The 25,674-nt window shown below is 43.6% G+C and overlaps 1 protein-coding gene across 1 annotated transcript in view; it reads left to right on the top strand.

The window, feature by feature from the left end:
* The first annotated feature begins 308 nt into the window (after positions 1-308).
* The window catches only part of LOC134435336 (M1-specific T cell receptor beta chain-like), a 46,951-nt gene continuing 21,585 nt past the window's right edge, over positions 309-25,674 (top strand). The window contains exons 1-3 of the mRNA XM_063184230.1: positions 309-355; positions 1,128-1,226; positions 1,421-1,730. Of these exons, the coding sequence (XP_063040300.1) occupies positions 349-355; positions 1,128-1,226; positions 1,421-1,730 (416 nt within the window). The 5' untranslated portion in view covers positions 309-348. The remainder of the gene's footprint in view (positions 356-1,127; positions 1,227-1,420; positions 1,731-25,674) is intronic.

The following is a 25,674-nucleotide window of genomic DNA, read 5'->3' on the forward strand; positions in this document are numbered from 1 at the left end:
CGTGCCAATAATAAGAAGTGTTGTACACCAACATAATTACAACATTGTCAGTTATGCCATTCTTGCTAAATGTATCTAGATGTAGACTTTAGTCATCTTAGGTTTCCAAGACCCTTGTTTTAGGTAGCCAATCTAAGAATGACTGACCATATGAATCAGATTTTTTTTTTTCTTGGAAAGGCTCTGAGGGCCGCATGAAATGGCCGAGCGGGCCGCATGTGGCCCCCGGGCCTGAGTTTGCCCACGTCTGCTCTAAGGGGTAGTTTCCCTCAAACAGTTGTTGTTAGACACAGAAGCAGCATGCTTTGCACATCATGGGTCTGTCTTCTGCTTGCTTCACTGCTTTGGATGCCAGGTAAAATAATACTGATGATGATAATAATAATAATAATAATAATAATAATAATAATAATAATAATAATAATAATAATAATAATAATAATAATAATAATAATAAATAAAAAATCTGAATGTTTGAATTAAATCACCAGATGAAAGTAGATGCAATTACTTTGCTTACTTTGAACCATTTCTAAAAGACCATAAAAATACTACAGATACTGTAGACATTATGCAAATAAAACTAATCAAAATAGTCTTTCGCTTGTGAAACCATTAGGTACGTCTGGCACCATTTTACAGACCACTGATGCGTTTGGAGTCCCAGGAGCTCAAGTCACTATCAACTGCAATCATAACATGAGCAGCATGTTCTACCTGCTGTGGTACCGACAAACACCAGAGACAACACAGCTTGAGCTTCTCGGACATCTGTATGCAGAAGCTTACAACCCAGAGACAAAGTACAAGGACCGTGTCACTCTTACTGGCAATGCCAAAAGCCATTGTGTCATGGTGATGTCCAAATTAAGCGACCAAGACAGTGGTGTCTACTTCTGCGCAGTAAGAGAAGCACAGTGGCTCAAGTCTACTTTGGGCCCATACAAAAACCCTGTAGTCACATTTTACACAATGTTCGAAAGACAATTACTGATATACACGCTCTAACTAGACATCGCCTAAACATTCGAAACATGTGAGCCAGAGACATTTGTAATTTCCAAAGGTTTGGGTGCCCAATGAATTTAATTTGTCTCATGCTTATGATGTCACTTCCTGTTTTTCAGTTTATCAGTTGCTCTGCGAATCCTCTGCACAGAGTGAGCATCTAACAGGCATCATGATTACAGCAGCATTCCCATTCATCACTTTGTCAATCATCTTAGGTACCAGTACCGTGTAAACTGTCTGTCACAACTTTCCACTTGTCTTTCTTCATATTTTTATAATCATACAATGTAAACATAAAAATGGGGGAAAATATCCTTATTATATCAATATCTTTGGTTAACTTTCCTTCTCAAAGTTATTATTTCAATTTCAGTATCTCTTTTGTGCATTTCCATTTCATTTGCTCTAGGCATCATAGACGGTGTCCTGATCACTCAGTGGCCGAGGGGCATCATCAGTCCTGCGGGTTCATCCATTGACATGCACTGCTATCAGAATGAAACCGAGTACGACTATCTCTACTGGTACCAGCTGAAGGAGGGAGCTGGACCACGGCTGATGGTGGTCTATGTGGCTGGCACAGCAAACCACGAACCAGGTTTTAATGCTGAAGACTTTGAGAATTCGAGATCGGGGAAAAAGCAGTGGTCATTGAAAATACAGAATGTGCAAGATGATCAGGCAGTCATGTATTTGTGTGCTGCCAGTCTCCACAGTGGGTGAACCTTGTGGGATGCAAGAACAAAAACAACAGAGTGGCAAATTCATCAGACACCTGACTTCACCACAATACAGTAGGCTATGTAATAATTCAAGTGTTATCTCTCAATCTCACATTGTGTTTTTGTCTTTCATTTCCGTCAGGAACATTGGCTTGCAGTTGCTTGGAATTCACATATTTCACATCTTCAAAAACAACATTAACCTTTCTTTGTAATGTTTTGGTTGTAGAAATACACGTAGAAGAAGTTTTAGATGGAAATCATACTGATCAACTGTAAACGGGAAACTGAATTCACAAAAAATTGCTGCTAAGTGCAGCACAATGATTAAGTCATTCTAGAACTTTTCATAGTTGTACCCATGTCGGAGTGTCATGTTTTTTTTTTTTTTGAGAATCAGATGCCTGTTTGCTTATTTATTTCACAATAATGAAAATAATTTTTAAAAAATCACAATAATCTAAATTTTAGTATTGTACTTTGATTACAATATTTACAAGTTTACAAGTTTATTTATTTAAAAAGGGACAGCATATATTACCAGCACTTAAACAAAAATGCTAAATACACAAGATTATAGCCATGAGGCTAATTTCCATCTTTTGTCCCTTGACAGGTTTGATGTTCCTTAAAAAAACAAGGTTAAAACAAAACTTAAAATACACAGTTATAGTACACAGTTGTAAAATTATAGAGTCAAAGATATTTCACACATTTTAAAAATAAATACAGTAATACAGAATACAATTACAAGACACTTGGGAACGGGCATATGACGTCACCGCGCTAGATCTGCCATGTTTGGTGCATAGACGTCCCTTTTTCCCATTGTTTTCCAGCGCAAGGACGTAGTCTCGCCTGGTCTTGCTACTTAATTGTGATTTTTTTAACTATCTTGCTGCTCACTTTTCTTTGCCACTATTGTCCATCATTGTTGTGTCGTGGGGTGCAATAGCGCAAGCCACCATAGGAAAGGGGGAAAAATAGATAGGCCTAATGGATTATCTTTCTACTCATTTCCTTCTTGGAGGCAGCACCATGGTGACCAAGTCTCGGATATAACAAAGTGTCGTCGGCTAGCATGGGTCGCTGCTGTAAGACGACCAAAAATAACTTTCCACTCAATCCTGACGAGTGTGCTCTCTGCATTTTCATTTTGGTAAGTGAAATAGTTTTCGTTAAATGCACTGTTTCTTTCATCAACCACTGTTGGCTAATCTACAGCCTAGCTGGCATAGCTAGCCAGGTCCATTGAAACACAACACCCTTTTTAAACAAAGGAAATGTGCACTCCATGCTTGTAAACGATAAACCAGGTGCATTTAGAGCAGGACTACATCATAAGTAGAAAGTGGAAAGGTATCTGGTGCCACACGGTTGTTTATTTTACCAGTAGGCCTACTATCAGTAAGATTTCGATATGCGTCTTCATCAGAGGACTGTGTAGCACCCGATTTCCCTTTCTACAACACTCTTATTTTCTGCCACATACGTATTAGTAAGCTGCACAGCATAGTAATAACACTGGTTGTTTCACTAGGTACACCAGCAAATGAAATGAACACCTCCCATCCGGATTGGGCACCATCACTGCACTTGGGGTACACGACCAAGACAGTCACCACCACCACCGAGACTTCTCGCTATGAGACAAGAACAAAGAAAACGACGAAGGACTGAGAGCATAGCGTCGATGGATGAGACACCCCTTGTTACACCAGGTAAGCCTTACATACCTTTGACAAAATTAAAAACAATGAGGGCTCTAAGGCTCTAATGTCTTTTCTCCATCTAGATTGGGTGCATCTCTTAAATCTATGTCTGTCCAATGAAATGTTAAGTGTTTCAAAACAATGATTATTTTGACTCTTCGGCGAGTGGTTTTGATTCTGCTCATCAGCCTTGTTAAGATATGTTTTGTCCCTTTTGCATGGGCATTGTATTTGCATGACACATTGGGCTAATAAAATCTGTATCTGATCCACAGTGGAGACAACTGGGGGAGCATCAGCATCAGCACCTGCAGGCCTAGAGGATGAAGCTGACCAGGGGCCGGTGTGTGCTGAGGTAAAGATCCCCGCCTTCACAAGAGGACACTGTCAATTGGAAGCAAGAGATGTGGAAAACACAAGGACAATTGCTCATCTCCGAATTCACGTGGAAAGGGTGATTGGAACTGTCTGAAACAAATACACAATTTTGTCTGCAAAAGTGCCCATCAACATGGTGTTGCCATGTGAAGGTGAAGAAAAAACATTCCTTGACAAGATTGTGTCTGTATGTTGTACTCTGACCATCATGAGCAGGAGTGTTGTGCAAAGCTGAAGTTGACTGAAATAAATGTGCTTTGAGACTCAAGTCAAGTGTGTATAATTCTTTTTTTTATTCACAAGAAAAGTAATATGACAAAAGTAATTTCAAGTATGTCATTTTGAATCACTGTAAATACTGAAAGTGCAACTAGTGATAACCTGAGATCTTTAAGTACAGTAAGGCAAAATGTTGTAATTGTATTGAAATATCTTAACAGTAGTATTGACATAAATTCACAGTGCAACTTGAGAACCTGAGAGCACAAAACGGTGCATTTGAAAAAGTACAAGGCAAAATATTAATGTAATGGTGGGGAGGGGGGGGACAAAGGAAATTATTGCAATATCTTAACAGTAGTAGTTCAACTTCAGAACACCTGAGTACTATAAAGGGGGGGGGGGCAAATTATATTAAATGACAAATTATCTTAACAGACCGTTTACAAAACAAATAAATATTCAAAAAAGAAAAAAGAAAATTGTGCAGAACTTCAGTGCAGTGCAGGAATACCTCTGCAAAACTACCACCTTGTGATTAGAGGCAAGCATCACAATACCATGCCTTCTCTTCTGCAGTGGCCGCATCAAGTCCAACACAGGTGAGGTGGAACCACTGCGTCGTACAGCTGCTGTTGTCACAGCAAACCATGGTGTCTAGCTCCTCAGGCACTTTGTACACACACCACACATATTCTTTGTTGGTCTCATTCCTTGCTGATTTTGGGGTCCTCACTGTTTTCCACTGCTGCTTTGGTGCTGGTGCTGTGGCTGCTTTGCTGTTCTTTGATTTCACAGTAAAAACTCTGGTGCGCTGTGGTGTAGAGGGGTCTCGGGTGTACAGTAGTACCGGCAGATGAGCTCAGGGAGGGAAACCTTGCGGAAAAATTCCTGTGCCAACATCTGGCACAACATCTGGCACAACTCTGACCACGACCAGATCTTTCAGTGTCCACACTACAAAGTCACAGTAAGAGGAACCTGTCACAAAGATCTGTGTCTGCACCTGTGCGTAATACCTGTGGCCTTGTTTGAGTTGCATAGTGCTGTCACAGTCTTTGCCTCTCGTTTGCGGTAAGTTGACTATTGCGAACAGCAGAGCCCCAACATGCGTACAGGACTCCGCAATGCCAGCCATACAGGTACAGTGGGCACAGCTGACCTCCCAGCTGCCAGTTATGATGATCCACTGTTTCAGCGGAGGGTCGTTTACGCGCTGGGAGTGCATGACCTAAGGAAACAAAAAATGGATAGGCATTGTTCACTTTCATAACAATGACAAAGTTTCACTCTATGCAGGACTGCTACCCACTAGTAGATTGACCACCATTACCATAAAAACTACTAGCCTGTGAGCAAAAGTTAACATCAATGCCTGATAGCCTACTGCTGTGTTTATTTTTGTAATAATATGTACAATATACTGTTTCTTTGTATATCTTAGGACGTGCATGACAACCACTGAATGTTTACATTACATCTAGTCAGATCACTGCCTTAAATACCGTTTAGAACACTTGAAAACACGTGTTGCAGCTGTACAGCAGTAGAAACAGATTTTAGCTTACCTCTGCTCTGACCACGACATTCTCCTCCTGTTTAATGACCTCCATACCACTCAGATGTCCAGCGTTCACTTGTTTGAAGGCTTCTACTGACTTGTAACACTTAAACTTGTTCAGAGTAGGAGCACTGACACAGCAGAGCAGACTAGATAAGCAATGATATCCGAAAGGGTGAACTTAGGCAGTAAGGCAACTTCATTCCTTACTAGGGACTTCATACGGATCCAGTCCATTTATAAGGCCAATCTTCTCCATATACCGATCTCTGGCTTCTTTCTGCAACGTGTCCCTATATATTCCACATCCTTTCTTGCATTTTAGCATGTTTCTCTCTGTCATCGTCTCTCTCCTGACTCCTGGTAACTAGCACTTAGTGCTTTCAATTATCCCACTTGCTTACTCTGCTCTGCCTAATCACTACACCTGTGCTCACTCTGCTCTGCTCAATTGATACACCTGTTCTCACTCTGCCTCCTCATTGGCCAGCCACCTGCACTGCATTCACTCTGCCATTAACCCCTGTATATAAAGCTCTTGTTCTCAGTTCCTCTTTGTCAGACCGTCTGCTAACTTGCACCCGATACCTGTTCGCTGGCTTTCAATCTCTGACTCCTGAACACCAACCTGGACCAACCTGATTCTGTACTTGATCTTCTGCCCTGGAAAACCCGACCTGCCTTCTGTTCAACGACCACCCTGATCTCCAACCCCGGTAAACCGACCAGCCATTCTATCTTCCGACCAACGATTACTGCCTGCCCCTGTCTGTACATCTGCACTGTTTAATTTGCCTTGTTTTGTGTGTGTTCCCCCCCAGGACTCCCGGACCCTCCACCACCAGTTCCATCGGACACATCTCTGTCTCTGGGGGGACACACACAAACGGGCTCCCGGACCCCTGCACTCTCCTAACTCCCTTTACCCTGAACCTCAATAAACTGTGAGAAACGTGACGCATTTGTGGTCCTCCTCTGTCTGGTCCTGACAGTACGGTCTGACCAGCATGGACCCAGCGCACGGTACATCCAACATGGAGACCTCCGACCCTGAGCCACCAACTGCCATGGAGCGACTGGAGCATGCAGAGGGAGAAGTGCAACGAATGACTGGAGACATTAAATCACTGATTCAGCTTGGTCACCAGCAGCGCCAGCAGTTTGATCTGCATCGACAGGAGTTTCAACAGCAGCGACAGGAGTTTCAACATCAGCAAGACCAGCTAGCCCAGGTATTGCAAATACTTTCCAACCTGACCTCTCCGCCCGTCCATGCTCCTGCTCCAGCTCATGCTCCCACTCCAGCTATGCCGGCCTCCGTACCTGCTCCGTCTGCACCACCTTTCCTTCTTGCTCCAGCATCTCTTCAGCACCCCATTGCCCCAGCCCACAACATTCCAGTTCCAGTGGTCCCTCTTCAGGCTCCCGGTGCCCCAGAGCCGAAGATTGGCAACCCAGAACGCTTCGACGGTGACCATCGCCAAGTGAGGGCATTCTTAACCAGCTGCCGGCTCCAATTTTCACTACAGCCTAGAACCTTCGCCACAGAGGGTGCCAGAGTGGGGTACACCATCACACACCTGACAGGCCGGGCTCGGCTGTGGGGAACCGCTGAGTTTGACAGACAGACACCAGCCTGTGCTTCTTTCGATGCCTTTTCTGAGGAGATGTTGAAAGTTTTCGACCTGGGCTCATCAACCTCTGAGGCATCCAGGGCCCTGATGACCATCCGCCAGGGGAACAGGACAGCGGCGGACTATTCCATTGACTTTCGCACCCTGGCGAGGCGCAGCTCCTGGAACGAAGCAGCACAGGTGGATGCTTTCCTCCAAGGCCTAGCAGACTACGTGAAGGATGAACTCGTTTCACACGACCAACCCCCCACACTCGATGAGGCCATCAGCCTTGCTGTTCGGATCGACCGTCGGATCCAGACCCGCCGACGGGAGAAGGGACGCTTCACCCAGCCCTCTGTCCGCACTCGGAGTGATTCCGCTGCTCTGCCCCCCGTCTCAGCTGCCCCCCAGAACCAGCTAAACCAGCCCGAACCCATGGAGATAGGCCGTGCCTCTCTCACTCCAGCAGAGCGTCAGCGCCGCTTCACGTCAAACCTCTGTCTGTATTGCGGGGGTGAGAACCATCGAGTCGCCACCTGCCCAGCAAAAGCCGCAGCTCACCGGATGTAGGAGGGTTCCGGCTGAGCTCAATGAACACCCATTCCTCCACCGGCTGTAAGCCTCTTTTTCAAGTCCGTCTTCTCTTCTCCCATACCACCCACACTTTGCCCGCCCTGATGGACTCTGGTGCTGAAGCCAACATTATGGACCCTGAACTGGCTCGTCGTTTGGGTCTGGAGACCCATCGTCTGCCCTCTCCCATCCCAGTCCGTGCTCTCGATGGCCATCTCCTCGGTACAGTCACCAGCATCACCGCCCCGGTCTCAATGACCTTGTCAGGTAACCACCAGGAGATGATCTGCTTTCACCTGCTTCGATCCCCAAACCAACCACTTATTCTGGGCTACCCATGGCTCCGCCGCCATAACCCTCACCTCGACTGGATGACCGGGACAATCAAGGAGTGGGGAGAGGACTGCCACCAGACCTGTTTGCGTTCAGCCACATTGCCCTCCAGTTCAGTGCCCACCGATTCAGCCCCTGACCTCTCTAATGTCCCCAAATGCTACCACAGACTCCGAGAGGTATTCAACAAGGCCAAGGCCACGTCACTGCCCCCACATCGGCCCTATGACTGCGCCATAGACCTCCTCCCTGGAACTGCACCACCCAAAGGCAGCCTTTACTCACTGTCTGCCCCTGAAAGGAGAGCCATGGAAGAGTACATCAGCAACTCCCTAGCGGCTGGGATCATCCGCCCGTCATCTTCTCCTGCTGGTGCTGGGTTCTTCTTTGTGGGGAAAAAGGATGGAACCCTCCGCCCCTGCATCGACTACCGGGGTCTTAATGACATCACTGTCAAGAATCGCTACCCTCTTCCTCTGCTCACCTCCGCTTTTGAGTTGCTCCAGGGAGCCACGATCTTCACAAAATTGGATCTTAGGAATGCTTACCATCTGGTCAGGGTGAGGGAGGGAGATGAATGGAAGACGGCATTTAACACCCCAACTGGCCACTACGAGTACCTGGTCATGCCCTTTGGCCTCACCAACGCCCCAGCAGTGTTCCAGGCTCTAGTAAATGATGTCTTGCGGGATATGCTGAACAAGTTTGCCTTTGTGTACCTTGACGACATTTTAATATTCTCCCAGAACCTGACCGAACACACCCGCCACGTCCAACTAGTCCTCAGTCGTCTCCTGGAGAACTCCCTGTATGTTAAAGCAGAAAAGTGTGAGTTCCATGCTCGATCCATGGCCTTCCTGGGCTACATTGTGGCAGAGGGGAACATACAAATGGATCCAGCTAAAGTTTCAGCGGTGACTTCATGGCCCATACCAGAGAACAGGAAAAAGCTCCAGCAATTCCTTGGATTTTCCAACTTCTATCGCAAATTCATCCGCAACTACAGCACAGTAGCCTCTCCCCTCACTGCTCTGACCAGCTCCAAACAACCATTCGTCTGGACCTCAGCAGCCAATGAAGCCTTTGATGTCCTAAAATCACGGTTCACCTCTGCCCCCATTCTCCAGATGCCCGATCCAGACCAGCAATTCGTTGTGGAGGTGGACGCCTCTGATGTGGGAGTTGGAGCAGTTCTCTCTCAACGAGCAGCTTCTGATGGCAAACTCCACCCCTGTGCATTCTACTCTCGCAGACTGTCACCATCAGAACGCAACTATGATATCGGCAACCGTGAGCTGCTGGCTGTCAAGCTTGCCATGGAAGAGTGGCGCCACTGGCTGGAGGGTTCAGTGGTTCCATTCCTTGTCTGGACTGACCACAAAAATCTGGAATACATACGCACCGCTAAACGACTGAACTCCAGACAGGCACGCTGGGCTCTGTTCTTTACCAGATTCAACTTTACCCTCTCATACCGTCCCGGAACGCAAAACACTAAGCCTGATGCCCTTTCCCGCCAGTTCCAGAAAGACGACATGCCCACAAACAACCCAGCACCCATCCTGCCCAGTCCCTGTGTCATTGCCGCTCTGACTTGGAATATTGAGGAACAAGTACAGAACGCTCTTCTTGATCAACCTGGCCCCAGTACATGCCCTGATGGCTGCCTCTATGTCCATGAAAACCTGAGGTCTCAAGTCATACAGTGGGGTCACAGCTCCAATCTCGCATGCCATCCTGGGTCCGATCGCACCTATGACCTTCTCAGCCAGCGGTTCTGGTGGCCATCTCTGAGGGAAGATGTGAAAGACTTTGTCCGTGCTTGTGTCATCTGTAGCCAGAATAAGACATCCAATCAGCCCCCTGCCGGCCTACTCCAGCCTCTGCCCGTGCCCATGCGACCCTGGTCCCACATCTCTTTGGATTTTGTCACGGGTCTACCCTCATCTGATGGAATGACTGCTGTGCTCACAGTAGTAGACCGTTTCAGCAAGATGGCACACTTCCTTCCCCTCCCAAAATTGCCATCCGCCAAGGAAACCGCCCAGGTGGTCTTGGATAATGTCTTTCGCATACACGGACTGCCAAAGGATATTGTCTCAGACCGGGGTCCGCAGTTCACGTCCACCTTCTGGAAGGAATTCTGCCACCTTCTAGGAGCTACGGTCAGCCTCACCTCTGGTTTCCACCCCCAATCCAATGGGCAGTCAGAACGGATGAATCAGGAGCTGGAGAAGGCGCTCCGATGCATGGCATCTGGCAACCCCCGAGCCTGGGCGAAGCAATTGTTATGGGTAGAGTACGCCCACAATTCCCTCACCTGTTCAGCCACTGGCATGTCTCCCTTTCAATGTGTGTATGGATACCAGCCGCCACTCTTCACAAGCCAGGAGAGAGAGGTCACCTGTCCATCAGCCCTCGCTTATGCTCGACAATGCCGCCGCACCTGGTCTCGGGCCCGTGCCACACTTCTCAAGTCTGTCACCAGCTACTCTCGTGGGGCCAACCGTCGGAGGGTTCCGGCGCCGACCTACCATGTGGGCCAGAAAGTGTGGCTTTCGACCAAGGACCTGCCACTCAGGGTTGAGTCACGGAAGCTTGCTCCCCGGTTCCTTGGTCCATTCCCCATCGACAAGATTATCAGCCCAGCTGCCGTCCGACTCAAACTGCCCAAGTCCATGAGAGTGCATCCCACTTTTCATGTCTCCAAGATAAAGCCTACTCACGAAAGCCCGCTGGTTCCAGCCGCACCCCCTCCACCTCCACCACGTCTCGTTGGCGGAGGCCTGGTCTACTCCGTCCGTCGTCTGCTCCGGTCCAGGCTGAGGGGCAGGGGAATCCAGTACCTAGTCGACTGGGAAGGGTATGGCCCGGAAGAGAGGTCTTGGGTGCCCGCCAGACGAATTGTTGATCGGACGCTCATCGCTGATTTTCATCGTCTGCATCCTGACCAGCCCTCTGTCCGCCGTGGCCGCCCTAGGGGGCCCCGACGTGCTGCCAGTTCAACGCCTGACCCTGTGACGGATCCGGCACCTGACATGGGTTCTGACGCGCTCCCTGCTGATGGTGATGGGGGGGCGAGGTCCCTCGATGATGTGGGTTCGCCGGTCCCCTCTGAGGACGAAGCGATGGAGTCCGATCGGTCTGAGGAATTCTGACCCTCCGCCGGCTCCCCCCTCCGCCCGCCCTTCTTGGTGTTGCTTGGGGACTTCTGGGGCCGTCCCTTGGGGGGGGGGTTCTGTCATCGTCTCTCTCCTGACTCCTGGTAACTAGCACTTAGTGCTTTCAATTATCCCACTTGCTTACTCTGCTCTGCCTAATCACTACACCTGTGCTCACTCTGCTCTGCTCAATTGATACACCTGTTCTCACTCTGCCTCCTCATTGGCCAGCCACCTGCACTGCATTCACTCTGCCATTAACCCCTGTATATAAAGCTCTTGTTCTCAGTTCCTCTTTGTCAGACCGTCTGCTAACTTGCACCCGATACCTGTTCGCTGGCTTTCAATCTCTGACTCCTGAACACCAACCTGGACCAACCTGATTCTGTACTTGATCTTCTGCCCTGGAAAACCCGACCTGCCTTCTGTTCAACGACCACCCTGATCTCCAACCCCGGTAAACCGACCAGCCATTCTATCTTCCGACCAACGATTACTGCCTGCCCCTGTCTGTACATCTGCACTGTTTAATTTGCCTTGTTTTGTGTGTGTTCCCCCCCAGGACTCCCGGACCCTCCACCACCAGTTCCATCGGACACATCTCTGTCTCTGGGGGGACACACACAAACGGGCTCCCGGACCCCTGCACTCTCCTAACTCCCTTTACCCTGAACCTCAATAAACTGTGAGAAACGTGACGCATTTGTGGTCCTCCTCTGTCTGGTCCTGACACTCTCTCAGTAAAATCGTGTTTCTTCCTCGGTCTTTGTTTCGCGTTTGCCTTTGTTTACTAGCGGTAAGGCACCAAACATGGATCCGATATCCCATAATGCAACACGTGTGCCCGCGCCCAATACCCAAACAAGTTAAAGAACAGCTGCCAGTAGTAACCTAACTATGTGAAATTATGTCAACAGCATTGACAATCTAGTAACCACAATTTCAACTGTTTACTGAATGAGTTAACTGTTGGCCGTTCTCTAATTATATTGGGAATTGTGTTCCAGGTGTGAGAGACTCTAAGAGAAAACAGACTGACTAAAAGCGCTCTTTCTAAATGGAACAGAGCAATCACCCCTGGAACTGGCTCTGGTAGCCCTATTTATACTCTTTGTAATAAATATCTGTAGAGGAGGAGGGGCCAGGCCATGGAGAATTTTATATAGTAAAACTGAATCATTATATTTAATATAGTTATCCCAGTCCAACAGTTTATGTTTTTTCAGTACTTTACAGTGATGATAAGTTTTGGGCTTTCTCTCCAAGATTTTCAGTGCTTGTTTGTATAATGTTTTAATGTGACATTTGCTGATGCCCAACTAGTAAGACACATGTGACATGATCATTGTGTTAAAATACAGTTAAATTATTCCTAATGTACCTGAAATTAGATAGATTAAATTGTATTTTGCCTATAGTATCTTAACATGTTGCCTGAAACCAAGTTGTGCATCTAACAGCAAGGTATTTAAACTCTTGGACAACATCCAGTTTCTCACCATGCACCATGATGCTGGGGTCTGGTTCAGTAGTACCTCTTTTAGATAAATACATACAAACAGTCTTTGACACATTGAGATGAAGACGTGAGTGTTGTAGCCATGTACACACATTGTTCATGACTGATGTTAACTGTTGTGCAGCTAGACGTTTGTCTTTTGCGTGGATGCATAATACAGCATCATCTGCATATAGCTGACAGGTTACTGATGCAGGACAACAACTAGACAAGTCATTTATATACAAGCTGAACAACAGTGGACCTAGTATGGACCCCTGTGGTATTCCAAGAGAGTTGATGCAGGTGCTTGATGTAGTATGCTGCACTCTAACACACTGTGTCCGTGATGCTAGGTATGACTCCATCCATTTCAATGAGTCAGCAGAAAAGTTAAAATGAGTTAGCTTTTGCAAAAGTATCTGGTGGTTGACAGTGTCAAAAGCCTTTCTAAAATCTAGGAAAACAGCCCCAACCACACCGCCAGCATCAAGTTTTAACTTAACATTTTCCAAGAAGAAGCAGACAGCCGTCTCTGTTGAGTGATGTTTTCTGAAACCAAACTGCATGCTGCTAAGCATATGACTATTATTTAGGTGCTGTATGAGTACTGTAAGGCCACCTTCTTCTGTAAGTCTGCCACTGAATATCAAAGGATTAAACATTTTAAATTAAGTCCAACAGAGGGAGATGTTACCATGTCTTTGATTTCACATAGTACAGTACACAGCATTATGACATCACTTCCTTACATAGGCCACTGTACGTGTCTTGGTGTGTGTGATTTAGCCTATGCGTCCCTCACCAAAGTCAAAAGGAGGCTTGTGAGTAGCAGCAGCAGCATAGCCCAAAAATGGCTACTTTTACTCTTCAGCTGGGAATGACCATTTTTATGTCATTACGTAATGTTATTTGATACATTGTTGATACATTAGCCTATCTCAAAATATATAACACTGTTCCAAAAGGTTTTTATTTCAAATATCCTTTTCTATTTTGTTACTTGAACAGGGGTTCAAGTTACCGATTGTGTGAAATTTCAGCAATCACCATGTCACTTCCTAGCAGAAGATGAGAGCAACATGGAGATCTTGAGCAGCCATGATGACAGTGCCCTTACATACATGCTCTCTCTATGGTGACCAGAATTAGGAGCCAGGATTTTCAAAGAGTCGGTTTGATATCAAAAGAGATGGAGTTCTAAAAGGATCTCTGTCTCTCTCTCATTTGAACTTGTCAGATTCTGCTGTGTACTTCTGTGCAGCTAGTAGCACAGTGCTGCAGGTTACCCCTACACCCTCACTCAAAACCCTCATCCCTCATGAGTTCAATATTGATGATTCTGTGAAATACAGTTTTAATTAATCTTTTTTGTTGTTGTTGTTGGCTTTTTTGGTAAATTATATCAGTTTATCAGTTTTGATTATTTTTGTAAAGAAATTGTCCTAATTGTTAACACATTTACAGTTTTAGTCTTTTATACTCTTTATATATAGTCTTTAGTACTTTTATTACATCATTAGTATTCAATGTAAGGCCACCTTCTTCTGTAAGTCTAGTGTGTCAATGAATATCAAAGCAATGAACGTTTTAAATTAAGTCCAACAGAGGGAGATATTACCATGTCTTTTGATGTCTCACGATTTCACATATAGTACAGCACACAGTATCATGACATCACTTCCTTAGGCCTACATAGGCGCATGTCTTGGTGTGTGTGATTTAGCCTATGCGTCCCTCACCAAAGTCAGATGGAGGCTCGTGAGTAGCAGCAGCACCAGCACAACGCAAAAATGGCTACTTATATTCTTCAGCTGGGAATGATCATTTTGATGTCATTAAGTAATGTTACATATTGATGCAGTATCTAAAAATATATAAATCTGTTCCAAAAGGCTTTTATTTCAAATATCCTTTTCCATTTTTTTATTGAACAGGGGTTACAGATTGTGTGGAATTTCAACAATCACCAAGTCACATCCTAGCAGAAGATGGGAGTAAAATGGATATCTTGTGCAGCCATGACGACAGTGCCCTTATATACATGCTCTGGTACCGCCAACACACTGGCACTACAGTCATGACCCTTATTGGACATGGATACAGCTATGGTGACCAGAATTACGAGTCAGGCTTTTCAAAGGATCAGGTTAATATCAAAAGAGATGGCGCTCAAAAAGGATCTCTGGCTCTCTCTCATTTGAACTCGTCAGATTCTGCGGTGTACTTCTGTGCAGCTAGTAGCACAGTGCTGCAGGTTACCCCTACGCCCTCACTCAAAACCCTCATCACAGGAGTTCTTGTGTAGTGTAGATGAATTTTGATGATTCAGAGAAATATAGTTGATTGACAAATCAGGTTTTTTTTTTTGCTTTTTTGGGAAATATTATTTTATCATGATAAATGATTAGCAAGACCTTTTTTGCTACTATCATTTTTTGTAAAGAAATATGTCACCCAGATAAACATTCCCAAATTAGTATTATTAGTGTCAAATCAGTGAATAGACTTCATGACTTCTGCTGTACAATTGATGTATTTTGTGCACTCTGTACTATTTTGAAATAAAAAATACACTCTGAGACAGTAAGTTGTTTTGTATTTTCATGTCTTCATTTGCAGTTCATTATCCATGGATACATTTACATTTGTACTACTGTGATAGTCCTACTGTTTACACTTCATCAGAAGAATATTACATTTAATTAAAACGAAAAAAAGAAGAAATCTAAATGGAAGACTTAAATCTATTTCTACCTTTTGAAATATGCAATATGTTTGTGTTTGGGTGTCCAATGAGTTTTATTGGTCTCATGCTTGGTGTCACTTCCTGATTTTCAGGATATCAGTTTCCATGCAAATTCTCACAGTGCACAGTGTGTGCAGTGGGATGCAAGAGTAAAAGCAAAGGCCCTGCCATGGCCAACCGGTGGGGCGCTCGTTTGCCAAGCGGCCGACACGGGTTCGATTCCCGGCCCGGGTCATCTGCCAACCCCTCCCCGTCTCTCCACATTCGCTTCCTGTCCGCCTCTCGCACTGTCCTATCATCAATGAAGTCGTTAAAGACCAAAACAAATCTTTAAAAAAAGAGTAAAAGCAAAAGAGTGGCAAACCCATCAGACACCTGACTTCACCACAATATAGGACATATACAGTAAGCCTAATAATTCATGTGTTATCTCTCAATCTCACATTGTGCATTTGTGCTTCATTTCTGTTACCATTATTTGCTTGCAGCTGCTTGGAGTTCACATATTAGCCTAGACATCTTCACAAACAACGTCAGCCTTTCTTTGTAATTTTTCAGCTGGGTAAATATACATGTAGAAATCATACTTATCTAATTTGTACTGTAAACTGTAAACTGAATTTGGAAACTAAATTGCCAGTAACTGCAGCACAAAGGGTCATTCTAGAACTTTTGATAGTTTTTACCCATGTCAGAATGTCTCAGAATTTTTTCTCCTTTTAATTATCAGATGTGTTTGCTTATTTATTTCACAATAATTACATTATAATTCTCATATTAATGGGTTTTTTGTTGTTGCAAGTATTAACACCTTAACAGTTTTAGTCTGGTACTTCAGTCAGTATTTACTATAAGGCCACCTACTTCTGTGATTCTAGAGTGTGTCACCGAATATCAAAGGAAGAAACGGTTTAAAATTAAGTCCAACAGAGGGAGACGTTACCATGTCTTCGATTTCACATATAGTACAGTACACAGTATTATGACATCACTTCCTTATGCACTGTACATGTCTTGGTACGTGTGATTTAGCCTAAGTGTTTCCCACCAAAGTCAGATGGAGCTCGTAAGTAGCAGCAGCACCAGCACAGGCCAAAAATGGCTCCTTTTACTCTTCAGCTGGGAATGATCATTTTGATGTTATTAAGTAATGTTATGTTTCATTATCTATAAAGATATAACACTGTTCCAAAAGGTTTTTTTTTTTTCAAATATCCTTTTCCATTTTCTTACTTGAACAGGGGTTACAGATTGTGTGGAATTTCAACAATCACCAAGTCACATCCTAGCAGAAGATGGGAGTAAAATGGATATCTTGTGCAGCCATGACGACAGTGCTCTTACATACATGCTCTGGTACCGCCAACACACTGGCAGCACAGTCATGACCCTCATTGGACATGGCCACTTCTATGGTGACCAGAATTACGAGTCAGGCTTTTCAAAGGATCAGGTTAATATCAAAAGAGATGGAGCTCTAAAAGGATCTCTGGCTCTCTCTCATTTGAACTCATCAGATTCTGCTGTGTACTTCTGTGCAGCTAGTAGCACAGTGCTGCAGGTTACCCCTACGCCCTCACTCAAAACCCGCATCCCTCACAAGTTCTTGTGTAGTGTAGATGAATTTTGATGATTCAGTAAAATATAGTTGAACAAATCAGGGTTTTTTTTTTGCTTTTTTGGGAAATATTATTTTATCATGATAAATGATTAGCAAGACCTTTTTTGCTACTATCATTTTTTTTTGTAAAGAAATATGTCGCCAGATAAACATTCCTAAATTAGTGTTATTAGTGTCAAATCAGTGAATAGACTTCATGACTTCTGCTGTACAATTGATGTATTTTGTGCTTTGAAATAAAAAATACACTCTGAGACAGTAAGTTGTTTTGTATTTTCATGTCTTCATTTGCAGTTCATTATCTATGGATACATTTACTCTTGTACTACTGTGATAGTCCTACACATACACACACACCAAAAATAACACTTTATTTTATTATTATTTTTGGTGTGTGTGTATGTGTGTGTGTGTGTTTGTGTGTGTGAGAGAGAGAGAGTGTGAGAGATATGCCTGGGCAAATGTATGTAACAGTGAGCTATACTTGGTTATTTTATGTGTAAGTATGTGTGTAACAGTGAGCTATATATGGTTATTTTATGTCTAAGTATTTGTGTAATGTCTCGTGAGCAATGTCTTTATTTGCTACTTGACACCTTAATTTCCCCCTGGGATCAATAAACGATACTCTACTCTACTACTCTACTGTTTACACTTCATCACAAGAACATTAAATTTAATTAAAACGAAAAAAGAGGAAATCTAAATGGAAGACTTAAATCTATTTCTACCTTTTGAAATATGCAATATGTTTGTGTTGGGGTGTCCAATGAGTTTTATCATGCTTATGGTGTCACTTCCTGATTTTCAGGATATCAGTTTCCATGCAAATTCTCACAGTGCACAGTGTGTGCAGTGGGATGCAAGAGTAAAAGCAAAGGCCCTGCCATGGCCAACCGGTGGGGCGCAAGCGGCCGATGCGGGTTCGATTCCCGGCCCGGGTCATTTGCCATCCCCTCTCCGTCTCTCTTCCAATTCGCTTCCTGTCTGCCTCTCGCACTGTCCTATCATCAGTGAAGTCGTAAAAGACCCAAAAAATCTTTCAAAAAAGAGTAAAAGCAAAAGAGTGGCAAACCCATCAGACACCTGACTTCACCACAATATAGTACATATAGTAGACCTAATAATTCATGTGTTATCTCTCAATCTCACATTGTGCATTTGTGCTTCATTTCTGTTACTATTATTTGCTTGCAGCTGCTTGGAGTTCACATATTAGCCTAGACATCTTCACAATCGGTGTCAGCCTCTCTTTGTAATTTTTCAGCTGTGTAAATATACATGTAGTATATTTACTGTAAACTGTAAACTGAATTTGGAAACTAAATTGCCACTAACTGCAGCACAAAGGGTGAGTCATTCCAGAACTTTTGATAGTTTTTACCCATCTCAGAATGTCACGTTTTTTCTCCTTTTAATTATCAGATGTGTTTGCTTATTTATTTCACAATAATTACATTATAATTCCTATATTAATGGGGTTTTTTTTTGCAAGTATTAACACCTTAACAGTTTTAGTCTGGTACTTCAGTCAGTATTTACCATAAGGCCACCTTCTTCTGTGATTCTAGAGTGTGTCACCGAATATCAAAGGAATAAACGGTTTAAAATTCAGTCCAACAGAGGGAGACGTTACCATGTCTTCGATTCACATATAGTACATTACACAGTATTATGACATCACTTCCTTATGCACTGTACATGTCTTGGTATGTGTGATTTAGCCTAAGTGTTTCCCACCAAAGTCAGATGGAGCTCGTGAGTAGCAGCAGCACCAGCACAGGCCAAAAATGGCTCCTGTTACTCTTCAGCTGGGAATGATCATTTTGATGTCATTAAGTAATGTTATGTTTTATTATCTATAAAGATATAACACTGTTCTAAAAGGTTTTTTTCCAAATATCCTTTTCCCTTTTCTTACTTGAACAGGGGTTACAGATTGTGTGACATTTCAGCAATCACCAAGTCACTTCCTAGCAGAAGATGGGAGTAAAATGGATATCTTGTGCAGCCATGACGACAGTGCCCTTACATACATGCTCTGGTACCGCCAACACACTGGCAGTACAGTCATGACCCTTATTGGACATGGATACAGCTCTGGTGACCAGAATAACGAGCCAGGATTTCCAAAGGATCGGGTTGGTTTAAAAAGAGATGGAGCTCTAAAAGGATCTCTGGCGCTCTCTCATTTGAACTCATCAGATTCTGCTGTGTACTTCTGTGCAGCTAGTAGCACAGTGCTGCAGGTTACCCCTACGCCCTCACTCAAAACCCTCATCCCTCATGAGTTCAATATTGATGATTCAGTGAAATACATCTGATTAATTAATCAGATTTTTTTGTGTGTGAATATTATTTTATCATGATGAATGATTAGCAGTAAGACCTTTTCTGGTTTGGTTCTTTTTTGTAAAGAAATATGTCGTCCAGATAAATATTCCTGCATTATTGAAATATAGTATAGGCTATAACAATTCATCTATAAAACTAAACAAAAATGTGAATAGACACAACTTTGGATGTTTTGATGTGAATGATGATGTGCTTTTTTTCTTTGTGCACATTCCTGTAGATTTGTATACAGTATTTTCAGTAGTAACATGACTTCTGCTCTGTAATTGATGCATTTTGTGCACTTTGTACTATTTTGAAATAAATATTTTTTATTATTATTTTCATTTATTCACTTGCAATTAATTATCCATGGATAATCACAATCCGGATCCAGGATTTTTTTTTTTTTTTTAAAGATTCTTCACCATTGTATATTTTGACATTCAAGTTTCTAACTCCACAAACACTCAGGCAGAAAGACTTGGGAAAAAATGAGGGTGTAACATAGTCAACTGTTCTATCCATCAGTTTCCTTGATGGAGGTCTTTACTCCCTGAGTGCTTTTCTAGTTATGTCTATATATTATCTTATGTCTATATCTCTTTTCTTCTTGAAATTATTATTTCCATGTAAGTATCTCTTTTGTGCATTACAATTTCCATTTCATTTGCACTAGGTGAAAAGCCACCTTTTTCTGTAATCAAGATTCTGTCATTGAATATTCGAAAAATATTCTCACATATGTCACGATGTCACATATACAGCTCCAGGCCACTTTATTAGAATAGCGTGAAAAAGTTGATTTATTTCCATAATTCCATCAATAATGTTAAACTGTCATGGATTATAGATTCATGGCCCAGTTTTTTAACTATTCCAATCATTCAATTGTTTATTTTTACATATTTTGGTCTTCCAGCTCAAAAAACCCATGAATTGGGGAATTCGCATCATTAGAATATTGTAATAAAATCTAAATTTTCTTCAGCAAAATTCGGGTCACATCAAATCAGTTGAAATGTGGTACTTCAGGGCCGTCGTTAGGCCTATTTTAGGGGGGCTTTAGCCCCCCTTACATTAGTATTAGCCCCCCCTTTAACGATTTTGCAAAAAAAATATATATATATTTTTTTCACATTTTTCCAAAAACAAATGCAGTAAAGCACTGAATACGAACCACCAAGAAGGCAAGTTAATCTGAATACAAGTTCCTGTTTGCTTATTTATTGTTTAATGCCACTTATATCCTACTGCACAGCAATAAAAGCAGGGTGCACAGCAATATGTTATGCGGGGGGAAAACAGGTAGAGGATTGTGCTTTGTGACTAACACCTCGAGAAAAGTGTAACACGGATGAAATCTTCAGACCCAAAGTACCAATTTTCACTCACAATACCCGTGTAATAAATCCATTTGACATTGTCTTGAAATTATAGTTGAGCTTTAATATTTGTCTTAACAGTTTGAAAACACACATGAACTGATTAAAATAGCTACTAATGGAGTAAAAATGACCTAATATCTGCCGGGGATGCATCATTTTCCAAGTAAGGAACCTGTTTGAATGAATCGATTCCTGACCACTGCTTCTCCTGGAGACGCGCAGTTAGTAAAGTTCCTAGTCCTTGTGTAAATTATGCTCTTGGCATTTTTATCTAATTTGTGTCAAACATCGGGAAAGCGGTTGGTATATAGGCGTTAAAATCGAAAGGGCCCTGGTATATATATGGTATATCAAATTAATAGTTTATTTTCAGTCATTAAAAATTTCCCTCCTGACCTACTTGCAAGAGAACTCCAAGCGCAAATGTTTTCCCCGTATGTTCTGTAGAAACAAAGATGAATGTCCGCACACTGCTCCCGTGTTGCTTTTTAAAAAAATTTCAAGTGAGCGCTTTTGAGCTAGTACCTCTCCATCAGACTGATGAAGAGCAACTAGCTCGAAAGCGCTCACTTGAAAAAAATAAAGAAAGCAACACGGGAGCAGTGTGTGGACATTCATCTTTGTTTCTACAGTATTCTGGCCTTTTGTCATGCACCTGCGTCTTGGATGTGCGCACCACTAACCAACTGACTTCCCCGTGTGTTCTGCAATCCAGTATGCCTATGTTAAAGCGTCTGTATAGGCTATGTATGTTGGTATTGAGTTAACTTCTTCTCTGTAACACTTGTGTACATGTACTTTGTAAATGTGTAGGCCGAACACTGCCATGTTATGGTTAATTGTTATTTACTGTAAGGGTGTCGATGTTAGGGTGGGACTGGAGGACACTCTGAGTGAATGTATTGTATATGCGTGAGTGCCGTCTTGTCAGTGTTCTACATTGTACTGTATTTTGCCCTGGGGACCCCGTCGAAAACCAGACTTCTTATCTCAAGGGGCTATACCCCTGTAAGACCAATACATTGAAATTGAAATCTGCAAAGTGCTGCAGTAACAAAGGAGACCTCTAGAGTGAGCCATATCATATCCCTGCTGTCTGCATCATCATCTGTACTCAGACCAGCTCATTGCATCGTGTCAAAAAGGAGAAGACGGAGAGGCTATAATCAGCACCAAGTGATTGACTGACAAGAAGCAATGTTGCCTTGGTTGTTTATAGGCTTATCGGTTCCCTTCTCAGCTGGGGTGTGGGCTCTGAACATCACCCAAACTCCAATCAATGCCGTGCTTCATTCTGACTCCTCATTCACGCTAACGTGCCACATCGATGATGAAAAATACGATCACATGTTCCTGTTTAAATTTCTCAAAGGCCATCGTGTCTTTCAGCAGATGGTCTATTCGTACCAGAAAGGACGTCCGGACCCGGAGCCTGACTTTGAGACAGGCTTTGACTTTGACCGAGACAAACTATCGTCGCTGAGGATGAGGATTCAGAGAGTCAGGGTGGAGGACGCCACACTGTACTTCTGTGCTGCAAGATATGCACACACTGAGGCAGGTGCGCACCGTAGCCACACAACAACTGGCAGCCATGAGAGAGAAAAAAAAGCCACAACATCCAACCACATACTGTATCTTTAGAGTGAGAGAGAAACACACACCCTACAGTTACAGTCGCTTCCGCCCCTGGCTGTATCAGCAAACTGTCTGCTGTCTGTCTGACTTGTCAAGTTTCCAACCAACAGATCTTCCAACCAGCATGCTCTTGTTTCTCCTAACCGTCTTGCCTTTGCTGAGGCAAAGTAAGATTTATTTAAGAAGAACACAAAGCTAGATAATCTGTCCACACTATTGTTAGGTTTAGATTTTAATGCAAATGAAACATCTGGAATGTGACCTCAGTGGGGGTAGTAGTAGGGTGATTCTGATTGCATAGTATTTCTGGGGCACCCTTTCAGGACACCTTTATATTATTATGGGTAGTAGCAGAATTATATCCTCATAAGACCCTGATTTTTTAAATTGGTATTTAACCCAGTAAGTGGTGTAGTGGTGGTAGTAAAGATTTTTCAGTGACTATTACAGCATTTCCCTGGTGGAACGGAGTGCGTTAAGGAGCAACAAAAACTTTTTTTTGAAGATGTTGATACTTGCAGTCCCCTAACAAGCTCTCCTCTCCTCTGTAGTTGTGGGCAGCGTAACAGTGGACCAATCGCCCAGCTCTGTGACTGTCCATCCCGGACACACTGAGCTGCAGCTGAACTGCTACATGGCTAACCTCAACAGCAACACCATGATGTGGTATAGGCAAAAGAGCGGCTACGGGACTGCCATTGAGTTCCTCATGAAAGAGTACGAGAACCCTACGGGGCGACTGAGCGTCACCCTCGAAAAAACGGAGAGCACGTTCAGACTTCACATCGTTAATGTCACCACGGAGGACAGTGGCGTGTACTACTGTGCAGCAAGTCACAGTGCTGCAGGCTCTGCACGAGGCCATACAAGAAGTACTATGGCTGTCTGCCATGAGTGAAGTGACATCACTCTAACAGCTGACACAAACTGGCAACAGACAGACTGAGACAGATAGACTGACTGACTTTCTTTCGTTTTGTTTGAATACAAAACACTTTCTGCGTGACGCTGCTGCACACTCTAATGAAAATATCACGGGTATAAAAACATTAGTCACTAAAGTGTCCAAATCAGGGGTGCATTTCTCGAAACCATAGTTGCTAACTACATCAGCTACTTTGCTGTTTGCAATGCAATTTCCCATTGGCAACTACCGAAGTTGCTAGCTGGCTAACAACTACGCTTTCGAGAAACGCACCCCCAGTATTGGTTGTTTCGTTACCATGCAATGTACAGTACGTCATGGGTTTTGATAGCAATCCGTTCTCCCAAAAAAGGCAACAGAAATCAGCTAATTACAAGCAGGATGACAACCAAAGTGCTAATGTGTGCATCATCTACATACAGGACATGGGGACACATGCCTGAGTCACACCACAAGACTACAGCAGTGTTTCCCAACCTTTTTTGTCCTAAGCCTTTTTGTCATTACATGAGCCCCCCTCCACTCATGCTGGATATCTCTTCCTCTATCCCAAATGTCACCATGCTCCAAAACATTTGTCAGTATTAAAAATTTCCCATGTACCCCCTGCAATGTACTCGCGTACCCCAAACCCCTGTTTAGGAATCATAGCTATACAGGGCCGGATTATCCATAAAGGCCAGTGGCACACCAGCCATTTACGGCCAAAGAGGGGGCACAACATGACACAAACTTTACAAATATTGTTCATTAAGGGGGCACCCATGAGGTGTAGTGCCGGAGGGCACCACAGACTGTTAATACGGTCCTGTAGCTATACAGGACAAGAACAGAAACTGTGCAGAGGGGTGGGATGGTGTGTGAGATGGGGGAAAGGGAGTGACATCTTGAGAGAAGAGCGATTGACTGGTTAGAGGTGAGAAAGAACAGCAGAAGTCTTTCTCATCTACAGAAGTCTTATCGTCACTTCATATAGAGTGTGGCAAAACAGGAGTTGTACAGACATAAAATAAGCATCATGGAGTTAGCCGGACTACTCACTCTTCTACTGTTGATTAGTAAGACTTGCACCTTTATATAAAGACTTAATTAATAAACACACGTTATTTGAAGCTAATACTTTTCCCTCTTGAGGCAAACCTTGAAATGACACATAAGTCTGTTTTGTGTATATTTGGTATAATAAAACAATGATTGCTTTTTTCTATTAGATGTTAAAGGTACCTCACAAAGAATACACATCATCCAGCTACCCCCCAAGATGCTAGTCATGACGGGATCCCCGTCTGAAAAACTACATTGCCAACATAACGATTCAGAGTACTACAGACTAGCCTGGTACAGACAGAAGCGGAACAGCCAAACATTACAGATATTGACCTTCTCTGCTGGAGCCAGCCTGAACACTACGGAGCCTCCCTTCGACGAGACCAAGTTTGAGATGACCCGTAAAGTTGTGACCAGCTCAACCCTGGAAGTGAAAAAACTAGAGGCTGAAGACTCGGGCGTCTACTACTGTGCACTAAGTTCAACACACTGACTCAAAGCAGCACCTCTGTTCAACAACAACCCCTTGCTGAAGCACCGAAGCCACACTGAGAGGGGCTGGTGGGTGGGGACAGGGGAGTGGGTTAATGGAGACAAAAGGCACAGTGACACTCCTGAACTGTGTCAATCCCAGTATGAGAAAGCATACAAATCCTGCCGCGAATTTCATCCAACATGTTCTGAATCAGATTATCACAATTCACAACAGACAGTCCAAATTGGGAATAAGCTTTCACTTTCTGAACTCGAGATTCACATCTCTGCAGTGATACATTCAGATCATTTGGTGTGCAGCTCTAGGTCTTTAAGGGTCAGGATTAGGGTTAAGCAAATGTAACTGAGGTGTTCCTGAGCAGTCCGCCACTCGAGTTTCGAACCCACCATCTACTAGTCAATGCTCCAGTTCGGGCATGGGAGGCACAGCATGATACCGCAGCGCTAAATGACTAGTCAGATATGTTGTGCTACTGATACTGTATGAGGCTTCGGGAAGGAGGTTTATAAACGTCCCATGCCACATAGTTGGCCACTGCTACTTGGCCTCCGTTACACGAAGATACATTTATTTGGATAGCACACTTAATTGTCAAAGACAATTCAATGTGTTCAGCAATGAAAAATATATGTACATTAGAAGTGCACAAGAAGTTGAAGTGAATGATTACGTGAATGGAAGAGGATTGGTAG

This window comes from Engraulis encrasicolus, chromosome 19 (assembly GCF_034702125.1).
Source record: "Engraulis encrasicolus isolate BLACKSEA-1 chromosome 19, IST_EnEncr_1.0, whole genome shotgun sequence".
In the NCBI taxonomy this organism is placed as follows: Eukaryota; Metazoa; Chordata; class Actinopteri; order Clupeiformes; family Engraulidae; genus Engraulis; species Engraulis encrasicolus.